The sequence below is a fragment of the Galeopterus variegatus genome, unplaced genomic scaffold (genome assembly GCF_000696425.1).
Source record: "Galeopterus variegatus unplaced genomic scaffold, G_variegatus-3.0.2 Scaffold243, whole genome shotgun sequence".
Classification (NCBI taxonomy): domain Eukaryota; kingdom Metazoa; phylum Chordata; class Mammalia; order Dermoptera; family Cynocephalidae; genus Galeopterus; species Galeopterus variegatus.
The window spans coordinates 105,568-119,026 of record NW_007726354.1 but is presented as its reverse complement, the minus strand read 5'-3'; the positions used below and the strand labels follow the sequence as shown (position 1 = coordinate 119,026).

Here is a 13,459-nt window from a genome sequence, read left to right as displayed (position 1 = left end):
GATGGAATGAGACAACAGGTTGGCTCAAACTGAAAGTGAATAAAACCTTCTTAGATACAGAGAGACTACAACTTTCACTCTAGTAATCTAGTTTAATAAAGGGTATATACATAAAGATATTTATTGCAGTGTTACTTTTAATAGTTAAAAATTAGAATCATTCTGGAGCAAGAAATGGTTAAATACATTGATCTATCTACTTGATGAAGCATTATATAGCCAATATTATAAATAGAAACACAATAACACGGAAAATATTAAATGTGCTAAGGGGAACAAAGCAGAGTACAACTTGTCATGTTTACATCAGTTACAATCATGTACAAAATGATGTAGAAATGGGTGAAAATTGGAAGAGAACATGAGTAAGTGAAAAGTTTGAGTAGTGAGATTATGGTGAACTTTTATATAGTACTTTATCAGTGCTGTCATGTTACTTGTGTAGTAAAAAAATTGAACAATGAGAGGATATTTCAGTAGAGCCAAAATAAATATATTGTGAACAGATCCAACAGACTTTTTACATATACAATATATTATATGGATACCTAAAAGAAACATTTTCTTGGAAATAATTAGAAAAAGTACAATTTCCAAAATATTTTCTTTCAGCAAATTATTTTCTTGAAAAGGAAGTTAAGTACATACGAACTAATAATAGAATCTTGGACTTCGTAGTTAGAGATACAGATTGCTGTACTAGTTGAACCATTAGCAGTTGCTATAAGATATCATCTCAAGTGACATGGCATAAAAGTGTGTATATTCTGTATTGTTAGAAACACGTGACTCTTGTGCTTGTATTAAATTAAATCTGCAAACAATTTGGGTAGCATTTTCTATGGCCATTGGACAAGTGGATTCTTAGTTAATTTTGCTGGTTTTGATAAAGGCTAATTTTCAATTACTTATGAATATCTAATGTTGAGATTTTCAGTTTTTATTATGCATGCGCTCAGCCAGTGAGCGGGAACCGGTCACCACATGGGATCCGAACCCTCAGCGGGAGGGCTGCCGCGCTCCCAAGCGGCGCACTCTCCAGTGCGCCACCAGGCCGGCCCCAGAGTTGTGTTTTCACTGCAAATAAATATATTTGGTTAGAAGAGGGGTTACTGATTTTTAAGGCTGCTGTACCGTTTTTAGTGGTAGAGAGTCTTGTGAGAATTTTATTCAGCTAATAAATCTGCATTTTTTTTTTCCTTTTTTTTGGTCTTTTTTTGTGACCGGCAACGGATCGCAACCCTCAGTGTCGCGCCCGTACCGGACCGGGACCGGCAACGGGATCGCAATTCTCGGTCTTGCGCCCACACCTTGCTCAGCCAGTGAGCGGGAACGGTCTGTATGTGGGATCCGAACCCTCGGCGGGAGCGCCGCTGCACTCCCAAGCAGCGCACTGTAGCAGTGCGCCACTGGGCCGGCCCTAATAAATCTGCATTTTAAAAGCCCTCATTTACCAGGAAATCATAGGTTGAACAGTATTTTTCACTGGAGAGCTTTAAGATTAATTCTCCCTGTGATTTTGGTATGGTCCTAACTGGCTGTAGGCTGTAGTAGGTTTGATATGTTCATTGCCACGTGTTTTTTCTTGTCCTTATATGCATGTCTTGGACAGAACAGAAGCACCACTGCTTTCCTCTAGTATTTGGAGTTGTTTTTTTAGCATATAAGAAGCCATGCTTGTGATAGTGTGTTAATACTGTCATGTATTGCTTAATGATGGGGATACATTCTGAGAAATGCATTATTAGGCAGTTTTTGTCATTGTACAAACATCACAGAGTGTACTTAACGCAAACCTAGATGGTACAGCCTACTACACACCTAGGCCATGTGGTCTAGCCTATGGTTCCTAGGCTACAAACTTGTAGAACATGTTACTGTACTGAATGAATACTATAGGCAATTGTAACACAATGATAAATATTTGTGTATCCAAACATACAAAAGGTACAGTAAAAGTACAGTATTATAATCTTATAGGACTGCCATCGTATATGTGGTGTGTCATTGACCAAAACGTCGTTATGCAGCACATTACTGTATTATAATCAGAAACAATGTGTATGGAATGGCATGTGGTTAATGATGATTATTCTTTCATGGCAGTGCTGGGAGAAGGACTGGCCAAGGGAGACAGTGCCTTTCGGGCAGTGCTTTGCTGCATGCAGCTGAAAGGAAAGCTCCAGCCTGTGTCTACCATTCTTGCCAAATCACTGACAGGAGAGTCTCTGGTATGTTGATGAGCTGTCATTTTGAATGCCTGAAAACAGATTTATATTTGACTCCTTAGGTATATTGTGGGGGAAAAAAATAGTGTGTGTTTTTCCTCTTAGTTCTTCCTATCAGAAATGAATGTTATTGAGTATCTTGAGATACTCATTTCTTTAGAACAAACTAATATTTAATTATTGGATTCTTGTAGTTTGTGATAATATATATAACAATTGCAGGTACTTTAAAAAAAATCGAATGTATAAGATAACTAAATGATTTTCTTTAAAGATATAGTTTAACACAGCTTGAAAATAATTTGGGGTTTTAAAATGCTCCTGTGATCTTGAGGGGTTCTTAAATTCTACCATTTATTTCATCTAATGTTTAAATCTAACGGAGTAATAATTACTTCTGTTTCTGAAGATAATGTATAAGTTAATATCTATAAGTACTGATGGAATGATCTAATTCTATTTAGACTTTTGGAGATATATATATATTTAATAACATTTAATTTTCTAGATTTTTTTTTTTGGTTGATATAATTGAAAAGACTACTTTTTGGAACTTTAGAATTGATAATCTGTAGAAATTGGAAGAAAAGAGATATAACTTTTTTTTTTACCAGTTGCTCACTGGTAAAATTTGCTGATACTTTTCAGGATTCATAATGAAAACCAGTGAAAGCAAGAAAAGTATATGTATACTTTGCTGGGCAGCATGAATTACGTATACCTTACTTATTCTTCCGAATTGATATAATTTGTGAAAATCTGGAGCAGAGTTGTGTTTTGTTTTTTTTTTTCCTTTTTGTCTTTTTTACTGGCCGGTAACGGGATCGCAACCCTCGGTGTCGCGCCCGTACCGGGGACCGGCAACGGGATCGCAACCCTCAGTGTTGCGCCCACCCTGCGCTCAGCCAGTGAGCGGGAACCGGTCACCACATGGGATCCGAACCCTCAGCGGGAGGGCTGCCGCGCTCCCAAGCGGCGCACTCTCCAGTGCGCCACCAGGCCGGCCCCAGAGTTGTGTTTTCACTGCAAATAAATATATTTGGTTAGAAGAGGGGTTACTGATTTTTAAGGATTTTTTTGTGCAGTGAATTGTTTAATTAGTTTAGCAGTGTTTTTTGACTTCACCAGATTCACAAATGAAAAAGCTAAAATATATTACTAATATAGTAGAAATTATATAACTATTTAGTTCTAAATAGATGATAAAAAGAATATTTCTTCTTTATCATTAAGATAATTCTGTTCTTAAAGCGCTTTTTTATGTAAGTTAAGCATATTGCAGTTTTACCTGTTGGGTTTTTAAATTTAAAACTAGTAAAAAGTAATTTGCTTTTAAATCTCAAGTGAAATTTGAATTTCAGAAAAATGTGTATTTTCCTTCAGTAACTTTTTTAAATGAGCCATCTTTAAAGCAATCTGATCATTTCACGTGAATCTCTCTGAGTCATGGACAACTGTTATTGCTCACCATTTTGCGCATATAACCCTGTTAGTCTTAGGGGAAAAGGTTTAAAAGTTTTAGGTTTATTTTTCTCTTCACTTGTCCTATCTTGTTATACCGTGATACCTGTTGTGAATATTTTATTGGAATTAATTTTAAACTCTTATGTAAAGTGAATATAGTGTTTTTACGTACCAGACAAGACACACTGTGTAGTTTTTCCTGTTAACCGTGTCAACTTTGCTTGTAGATGTGTAGCTTTGTTATCAATGTTAATAGTAGTGGGGATGAGGGATGAGAATAACATTCTTTTTTACAGATAAACTTTAGAAACGACTGAGGAATTGAACTAAGTTGCCATGATAAAGAATGAATAAACTAATTGATTTTTCTCTTTTTAATTCACCCCTTCAGAATGGGATGGTAACAAAAGATTTGACAAGACTAAAAACACTTCTCACAGAAACAGAGGTAAGGCTATTTCAGTGGATCTCTTTGGAAGAGTTTAACTCAGTCTGGTTAGTAAGTGTTCTGTATTAAAATTTGGAAAATCACTGTGGCATCAGCCAAGAAGGCAAGGCGATAAAGGTGGGGTAATGGGACCTTCTGTCTTCCACTGTAACCAACGTGGTCCTGTCTTTGCAACTTTGCTTCTTCTCATGGCTCCTCTGCACTGCAGGTCATCTGTTCTGTCTCTAATTCTTATTAGTTCTTTTTGGCCAACAGATGGAAAGATGATTGGCAACTTTTAGTTTTTAAGTGGTCTGGCTGTTAGAAAATGCTGTCGCTAAAAATAAGATACTCCTAAAGATTTTTGTATTTTTTTAAAGCAACTGAAGGAAGTCTGTGACTTAAGAACTATTTTTAGGGAATGGGTTTAGGAAACTGAAATAATGTGTATCGTATACGTACAATCAACTGTGTTTCAACAATTAAAAAAAAAATGTGTATCAGGGCAAATAGTGAATGAAAATGCGTTCCAGGGCCGACCCCGTGGTGCACTCGGGAGAGTGCGGCGCTGGGAGCGCAGCGACGCTCCCGCTGCGGGTTCGGATCCTATATAGGGATGGCTGGTGTGCTCGCTGGCTGAGCGCGGTGTGGGCAACACCACACCAAGGGTTGCGATTCCCTTACCAGTCACGAAAAAGACAAAAAAAAAAAAAAATGCGTTCCAGTGAAAGACTTGGAGTAAACACGGAAGACTCAGGGACAACAGTGGCATGTAAAAGCTTTGTAAGTCTCAAATTTCTGTTCTTCAAAAATATTTTTGTTTTGAAGCCCTATTTTAAAAATAGCCATTTTGTCAGCTTTTATAAGTGGCAGCCTGTGTAAAGTGATTGATTAATTGATTGACTTATTTTTCAAGAACTGAGCACCTACTATGTGCTAGGCACTATGCTTGGTGCTAGGGACACAGCACTGAACAAGACACCCATGGGCCTTGTCCTCTGGGAGGATACAGTCTTGGGGAGGAGATAGATAAATAAATTAATTAATTGAACAACCATAGGTGTAATTCACATCGAGGTAGGTAGTATGAGGGAAACGAACAAGTGTTTCTGCTGGAAGAATCACTGGATTGGGTGGTCAGGGACCAAGACAGTTAAGCCAAGAGCTGAGTGTTGGGAAGGTGCTGGTCTCATGACGAGTGAGGTGGAGGGTGCTCCAGACAGGCGAGGGGATGTGCAGAGACCCGGGTGTCCACCTGGACCTCCTGTGGGTCCCGTTCCCATTCAAATGCCATAACATATCCCAGTTCATACCAACAAACAGTCGGTGAAGACAGTTGTTATGGATCACACAGCTGCAAAAAGAAACTACTGCTACTGTTAGGCCTTTTATTTAACTGTCTTTTTCGTTGTCCTATGTTACTTTACTGTGAATTAATGGAGACTATGTAAGCTCTCATTAGCTTCAAAGCCATTCCTCTTCTTGTATATATGTAGTCTTTTTAATTTCTAAGTAACAATACAATTATGTTTTAGACTTTTAAAATGAGAGCGTAAAATAAAATGACCTTCATTTTATTAAGAATTTTGGCTTTGTTCTTCTCTTTTATTGCCTTGACTGAATTACCAACTTTATACCTGATAATCACACACAAATATATAAAAATTTTATTTCTAATATTTATAATCCTGTTACATGTAAGGCCACAAATATTACTGACTCTTACTTTGACTCTACTTTTGAAGAAATGACTCAGATTTTGTTTGTAACTTCTTCTCTATGTAAGCAGAGTAGTATTCTTTTTCTTACTGACTCTTACTTTGACTCTACTTTTGAAGAAATGACTCAGATTTTGTTTGTAACTTCTCTATGTAAGCAGAGTAGTATTCTTTTTCGTCAGTGAACTGATATTGAAAAAAAAATCCATCTAGATAAAGCTAACGAACAATGCTACCCTTATTTATTATTGTACATGGCACATTTAAAAATAGCAACAATTTGTTATTTAAAGATTGGGCTGAGCTGATATTTAACTTGTAAATGCTAGTGGATAAGAATAAAGGCTTGGAACTAAAGGCTGATTCATGAAAACAAAAACAATAAATATTCTTTAGTAAAATTTAACATATCTAATCAATAGATTTGATTGTGAATTTATAGGAGGTCTAGCAGTGTAATCTTTGGCTGTTTTCCCTGAAGGTGTCAGTACTGACCATCATAAACTAATTGAGTTTGCCCTTCTGTCTTGGGGTCTGTGCACATAAAAAGATTGTTTAAAAACAAACAAAACGGGGGGCCGGCCCGGTGGTGCACTGCTACAGTGCGCCGCTTGGGAAGCGCGGCGGCGCTCCCGCCGAGGGTTCGGATCCCACATATGGACCAGCCGCTCACTGGCTGAGCGAGGAGTGGGGGCAGCACCGAGGGTTGCGATCCCATTGCCGGTCCCGGTCCGGTGCGGGCGCGACACTGAAGGTTGCGATCCGTTGCCGGTCACGAAAATAGACAAAAAGACAAAAAAAAAAAAAAAAAACCAAACAAAACGGGCCGAGCCTGTGGCGCACTCGGGAGAGTGCGGCGCTGGGAGCGCAGCAGCGCTCCCGCTGCGCTGCAGGTTCGGATCCTATATAGGGATGATCGGTGTGCTCACTGGCTGAGCGCGGTCCGGCCCGTCACAAAAAAAAGGAGAAAAAAAAAACACCCAAAAACAAAAAAACAAAACACCTTGGAACCTAAAAGCCAGGGTGGCCAAATACTCAGCCAAGCTGGACTTCTGACTTCCCCAGCCCCTCTGGTGAGATGTGCTGTTCGCCCGGTCCCGTCTAGACTGAGAACTGCGGGGTCAGCACATGCGGGCTTTGCCTGATTGCTGATCAGCTCACATGCTGACGTGGGTGTTTTTCTCTTCCAGCAATTAAAATATTTTAGGCTTTATTTTATGGTGAAAGCATTTTATTCCCATTCTTTTACTTGGACATTTGGTAAATTTGTTATGATAAGTTTTAAAGAGGGGGTACTTTAGAATCTTTATACTGGAAGTGAATTTCTAGCTTTTATATTTTTATATACTGTGTAAATGGAATTATATTTTAAGGGTTATGGCACACAGACCTTGCTTATAGAATTTAAAAAGATCTTTTAATTAATTTTTTTGTGTGTGTGAAGCACAGAATACTTGTAATATGAATAATTATTCTGATTAATAAATAGCTTGACTGAGAAACAGTATTCCTATAGAAACAATATTGCAGTGATTTAGTTCTAACCCAACCTAAAAAGTTCAGTTTAATCAACCACATGTAAATTATAGTGATAGTATTGTTTCAGTTATACCCAATTAACATTTGTGACATTCTTTCTATGGTACAAGACATTCCAAATTTCATCTTGAGATACTGTTTCCTTGTTCTGGTTTAGTTTAACATTTACTGAGCACCTGTGCTGTTCAAAGCTCTTGGAAAGCTCAGGTATCTTCGAAAAGCAGTCTGGTGGGCCAGTCAGAGATGCACAGAGCTAATGTGCATGCAGGGCAGCCTGTGGTCAGTAGGTGCTGTAATCCAAATACAAGCAGGGAAAGGATTAACACTCTGCAAGGAAGTCATGGAGGCGGGAGTGTGAGAACTGAGTTTAAAGGATGGGGACAGCTAAGGAAAGACCAAGAGGTGACTTGGTACAGGGTGAGATTGGAAAACAGTCAGTTGATTCAGAGGTGAATGAGACAAGTGGTAATGAGGGCTTTACCTAGGATGATGGTGGTGGGAGTAGAGAGTATGAGAGTATGAGACAGATATGAGAGACATGCTAGAGGCCTGCTTGGGCAAGATTTGGAGAATACTCAGAGCAGGAAAGGAGGGGAATGTTCAATAATGGCTTTCAAAATTTTAGTGTGGCTTTCTTTGGGGAAGAAGAATCTATTAACTTCAGATAAGGAGCACTGGAGCAGGATCAGGTTTGGGGTAAAGTAGATGAATTTTGCTTTGGGCATATTGTGTTTTAATTGCTTAGGTGATCATCCATCCATCCAACATTTACTGAGCACTGAGCATTATGTACCAAGATACTCTGGAAGGTGCATGAATCCAGAATGGCAGGTGCAGACTGTTGACAAGTCTATACATAGCTGACAGTGATCCAGCATGTAAATTGCTACAGAATAGTTAAGAATAAGTGCTATGGTTGGCACTCAGTTGAAACTGAGGGTGTGGAGCTTAGGGTAAAGTTACAGCCAGAAGTGCAGATTGGGAATTTATTTGTGGAAGTTAGAGTGAGTGGATCCCCAGCCTTGGACTCCAGTGTGGGAGAAGGGCTCATCCCAGAGTGAGAAAGGACTTGGTAGGAAGTGCTCCCAGGCCTAGAAGTGGTAGCTCACCACTAGCTATAGGAGAAGAGGCACCTCTGTAGTTGGTCATTTTCTAGGTGTTAAGAAGAAGAGAGTGAAATGAATAAATGGTTGGAAGATGCTACCCTGTGGAGTTCAGGACTGGGGACTTAGACTTCTCTTCTGCTACCAGCTAGTTTTTATGTAAGCGGTCTCTATCAGTTTCCTTAATAAGGGCCTCACAAGTACTTTTTTCCATATTTGATTGTAGTTTAGCATAGAACAAAGAGCAAAAAATATCATTTGCAACAAATGTTATTAAAAATTTCTAAGTATTCAAACCATTAAAAAAAAATTTTTTTTAATTTTTTGGGTGCTGGCTGGTATAGACCTTTTTTTCATTTAATGTTGAAAATGTCCAAATTTTTAATTAAACATCAACTAGTTATTTCTTATTTTAAAAATGTCTTTCATTTGAAAAATTGCAGACAGCAACTAGTAACGTCCTCTCTGGATATCACATGGAAGACTTAGATGACGGTAAGTACCAAACTCTGTAACTTCTGGTAGCTGTGATTTCAGGCTTTGCCTTTTTTATTGATTATTGGGAGGGAAATTTACTGAATTACAGTACATGTAAGTGAAGATGAAGGAGAAAATATCTTTTTTTTTTTTAATCTTTTTGCCACCGGCCAGTACTGAGATCTGAACCCTTGACCTTGGTGTTACCAGCACCACATTCTGTGGAGCGAGCTAACTGGCCAGCTTGTAGGAGAGGATATAAAAGTTTAATTTTAAGAAGTAGGTGTGGATGAAAGCAATTTTTTCCCTGTCACCTTTTCATAGCATAATGGAGTAATGGAGGTAGGAGGTAACTTGGAGGTCATGTAGTTAATCTTCTTGCCTCCATGTAGGACTAAATTTAAACCTTATTCTTAGCAATCCATAGAGGGAGGACTTTTCTTCTCTTTCTATCTGTCCTAGAATAGTACAGTTATTACTCTTTGGAAGTTATGGTCTGTCAACTGAGTTGTTCCTGCCCTAATTAAAGTTCGTGATCTCCTCTCTTCTCTTCTTGCCAGAGGAAAGGGAAGACACCAGCATTCACTGAGTGTATGCTCAATGCCATACTGTGGTAGTGGCTTTCACAAAACATGTAGTGACTTCTCAGAGTCCTTCTCCATCTTTTTGATAGGTGATGAAACTGTTATTTATTAAGTTTTAGTGTTTTCCCTAAAGTCTCACAGCTAGTAACGGATGAAGCACAGCTTTAAACTCAACCTGGCTAAATATCTTTTTTTTTTTCTCTTTGGGGGGAGCACAGTGACTAGTCAGGAAATAGAAAGTGGCTATAAGGTCTTCAAAAACTTGTTGCTGCTCAGCCTCTAGGGCTCTAGGCTTTTCTCTCTTAAGCCTTATTTTTCTTGGCTTATTAGAAACCTCTTATCTAAACGAATCAAAGCTCATTGTATTCAAAAGTAAACAAATGTTATTTTTTAGCTCATCTCAAAATTCAACTTTTTGAACTTTATTTCAGTTATAAAAAAGGATTACATTATACAGTGACTGACAGTGACACGTGTCAGACAAGTCCTAAGGAACGTGGATAATAATGTGGAGCTCCTCACTTACTACACAGTAGTAGAATTTGTTATGTAAGATTTCCTTTCACGATTAATAATTGTTTTATTCCTGAAGGAATTCCTAATAGAGATACATCTCATGCTTAAGCAGTGACAAGCATGCCTACCTCCTCCCTTGAATTGTTAAGGAAGAGATTGTACTGGAAAGATGTCCACCAGTTGCTAGGGCAGAGTCAGTGCCACCAGCTTGATTAAGGGATTTAACTGCTGGGTAACTGCCTCTTCAGTAATTTCTACATCTCATTTAGTTGATTTAACTCGGTTGATTGGTAGATTACTTTTTTGATAGATGCAAGGATGTCATGTCATTTTTTTACATCATCTGGGATGATGTGTGTGGAGGGATTATAGCATTTCTTACACATTAAAATATCAGACTTACTAGCTAGCCTCAAATGATAAGACTATATCCTGATTACTCCCTAGGGTCTTGTAATGGTTGGCATTTCCGCCCACCACCTAGGGGAATCACAAGCAGCGAGGAATATACTTTGTGTAAAAGGTAATGTGAAATTTTTTTTTTTTTTAAAAACCAATGACATGTCTTTGTTGAAAGGATAGATGATTTCCCTTCACTGTTTGAAAAGCAGTAGTTCAGATTTAAAGAAGGTAATATGTGAAGGAAGGACAAGTATAATTATGGAGTAAAGTGGTTTATTTTCAATTTGAAACAGAAGCCATAAAGGTCATTGTCATTATATGGTAAAAGTCAAAACTATATTGATGAGTCATCTTTTTAAAATTGCAAACAACAATGATCTAAATGCAAGTTTGTTAAGACCTTGTTCAGAAGTCTTTTATAATACCAGTTGTATTATTATGGCTTAACTAAATTGCTGGTCTCTTTCTAACGTGAGGTTTATTTAACTAGGTTATGGTGATAGAGGTTGAAATTACTTTATGTATGTTGAAATTACTTCAATTTTATGAAAATTGAAGTAGAGCATAAAATAAAGAAGTGTTAAATTATTTTAATAACTTTTGTGAAAAATATCTATTATCTTCATGTAATCCTAATATAGAATTTATGAGTAATTTATATTTGAAAGACTATTCTTTCAAAATTTAATAATTATGTATTAATGTGGAAAGAATTCTTAAAGTCACACTTAAAGAAGGTGAACTTTTCATTTCCTTTTATAAGAACTAGTAACTAGTGGGATTTTAGACATAAATTCTCAGTACTCTAGATTGCTTTTCATAATGAAGGAAAATATGATATGTATTTTTGATGATGAATAGTCAAAATACACATTTGATTTTGTAGTAGAAATAAGGAAACTAAGTAGTAAATATTGAAAATCCCAGTGTTATCGTTGTGTAGAAGAGTTAGAACACAATGCTATGAAAAGGAAATATGAGAAGATTTATAGTCCAGATAAGAATATGAAACCTTCACTTTTTTAGGGGAATAATTTAAAGCAAAGCAATAGGAAGACAAAGAAATATTGAGCTCCATAAGAAATACTTAAAAGACATATAAATACATGATTTTAAATATATCTTCTGAAGCATAAGAGAATTTAATAAATAGTACAATTTTAAGTTCAAGTATTTTGTTGTACCATCAGGAAAAGCTTTAAAAACATTTACCTTTTCAGATATAGTGAGCCATTTGATAGATGTGTTGCGGTTCATTTGATATTTCTGACTATCCGTATTTTTTCCAGTTGAAAAATTGTCCATGATAACATTTCTCTTGTCTCCATTTTGCTATTTATATCTTAATTTTGATTTTTTCTCTCTGAAGATTTTTATCAATTTTTCAATGTTTTCATTGATTTAAAAACTGGCTTTACCCATAATTTTGCAGGGTAAAAAATATTCATGACCAAAGTCTCTTATTTTTGTCTGTTTTGGGCCACTGAATTGTCAATTGAATTTTCTGGGTCATAAACACTAGGAAATCATTAATTCTGTATCCTTTAAAATGAACATTTATGAATTTACCCCTGGAAGAATTTAATATGACTGTTGAGTAAATTTGTGACTCTAAAGTAAAACTTTTATTTTAAATTTATTTAAAACTTCAAGCACATTAATACAGACCATATTTTAAATGAAATATAGGTAGTAGTAATGTAGAAGAGTGAAAGTACTACATTTGGAGGTGAAAAGTAAAAGCCTTAAAACAATAATTTATATTTTAATTTTTTTGAATGAAATTCCCATATGTGGAAAATTTTCTTTAAGTTTTATCATTTTAGGAAGTACTTGCATGTGAGCCGCTAATCCACTTGATGTCAGTGTTGCTTTAAACAAATTCTGTTCTAAGAGCAATTGTTTAATAGAGCCCTTATGTATCACAAAGGAAACTACTTTTCAATGCCTTTTTTTTTTTTTTTTTGCAGGGGATGGGGGGGGGGCATGAAGATGTTATGCTTTAGGACTCCCTTATTCCAAAGAAAGAGGTCACTGGATATGGGGAGTAACGTTTTGATTAGCTATTGTAAATGTTCTCTAAACCTCTTAAATATAGCCTTTCAGAAGATGAAGTTTGTTCTGAAGATGTTATGCTTTAGGACTCCCTTATTCCAAAGAAAGAGGTCACTGGATATGGGGAGTTACGTTTTGATTAGCTATTGTAAATGTTCTCTAAACCTCTTAAATATAGCCTTTCAGAAGATGAAGTTTGTTCTTGTTATTGAAGAAGTCAGAGGGCAAATGCTGGATATTTATCTTTTAAATGGTTCAACAAAGTGTATGATAAAACAGTCTTTCCTATTCTACTTAGATTTTTAGAGCAAGGAATCTGTAGGTATGGTGCCCAGTGTACTTCAGCACATTCCCAGGAAGAACTAGCAGAATGGCAGAAAAGATATGCTTCACGATTGATAAAATTGAAACAGCAAAACGAGAATAAACAGCTCTCAGGCAGTTACATGGAAACCCTGATAGAAAAATGGATGAATTCGTTATCTCCTGAGAAAGTGGTGAGGAAAATAAATTACATTTTTTTGGTTTGTTTTAAACAATGAACTTGTTTGAGTCTTGACTTTATTATGTACTGTATTTTGGTTTATTTTCTTATCTTCTATGCAAAGAACTTGATTCTGATAAAATGATGTTTATAGTAGCAAAAGTAGACCCATTTGTTAAAATAAAGAGCATAACTAAGCCATTTGTTTGGAGATTTTGCCCTACTGTATTAATAACCATCATTAAGGCAGTTTTTGACTGCTGTTTTTTGGTGGTTCTTATTTTTTTGGTTGTTGTTATTTTCGCTTTATTATATTTTGTTCTTATAAAGACAACCAAAAATAAATGTGTAAAAACCTTGCTTGGAAAACAGTTTCATCAGCATCTTTACTATTAATATTTTATTTACCACGCTAAAAGGTTTTGTTTGTGCTTTTAGCAATAAAAACATAATATTGATTGC

At 36.5% G+C, this 13,459-nt stretch overlaps 1 protein-coding gene across 1 annotated transcript in view; it reads left to right on the top strand.

Moving 5' to 3' along the window:
• Positions 1 to 13,459, top strand: part of HELZ (helicase with zinc finger) — a 146,325-nt gene that overhangs the window by 28,831 nt on the left and 104,035 nt on the right. The window contains exons 5-9 of the mRNA XM_008566462.1: positions 2,107 to 2,231; positions 4,084 to 4,140; positions 8,923 to 8,974; positions 10,504 to 10,579; positions 12,812 to 13,010. Coding sequence (XP_008564684.1) covers positions 2,107 to 2,231; positions 4,084 to 4,140; positions 8,923 to 8,974; positions 10,504 to 10,579; positions 12,812 to 13,010 — 509 coding nt within the window. The remainder of the gene's footprint in view (positions 1 to 2,106; positions 2,232 to 4,083; positions 4,141 to 8,922; positions 8,975 to 10,503; positions 10,580 to 12,811; positions 13,011 to 13,459) is intronic.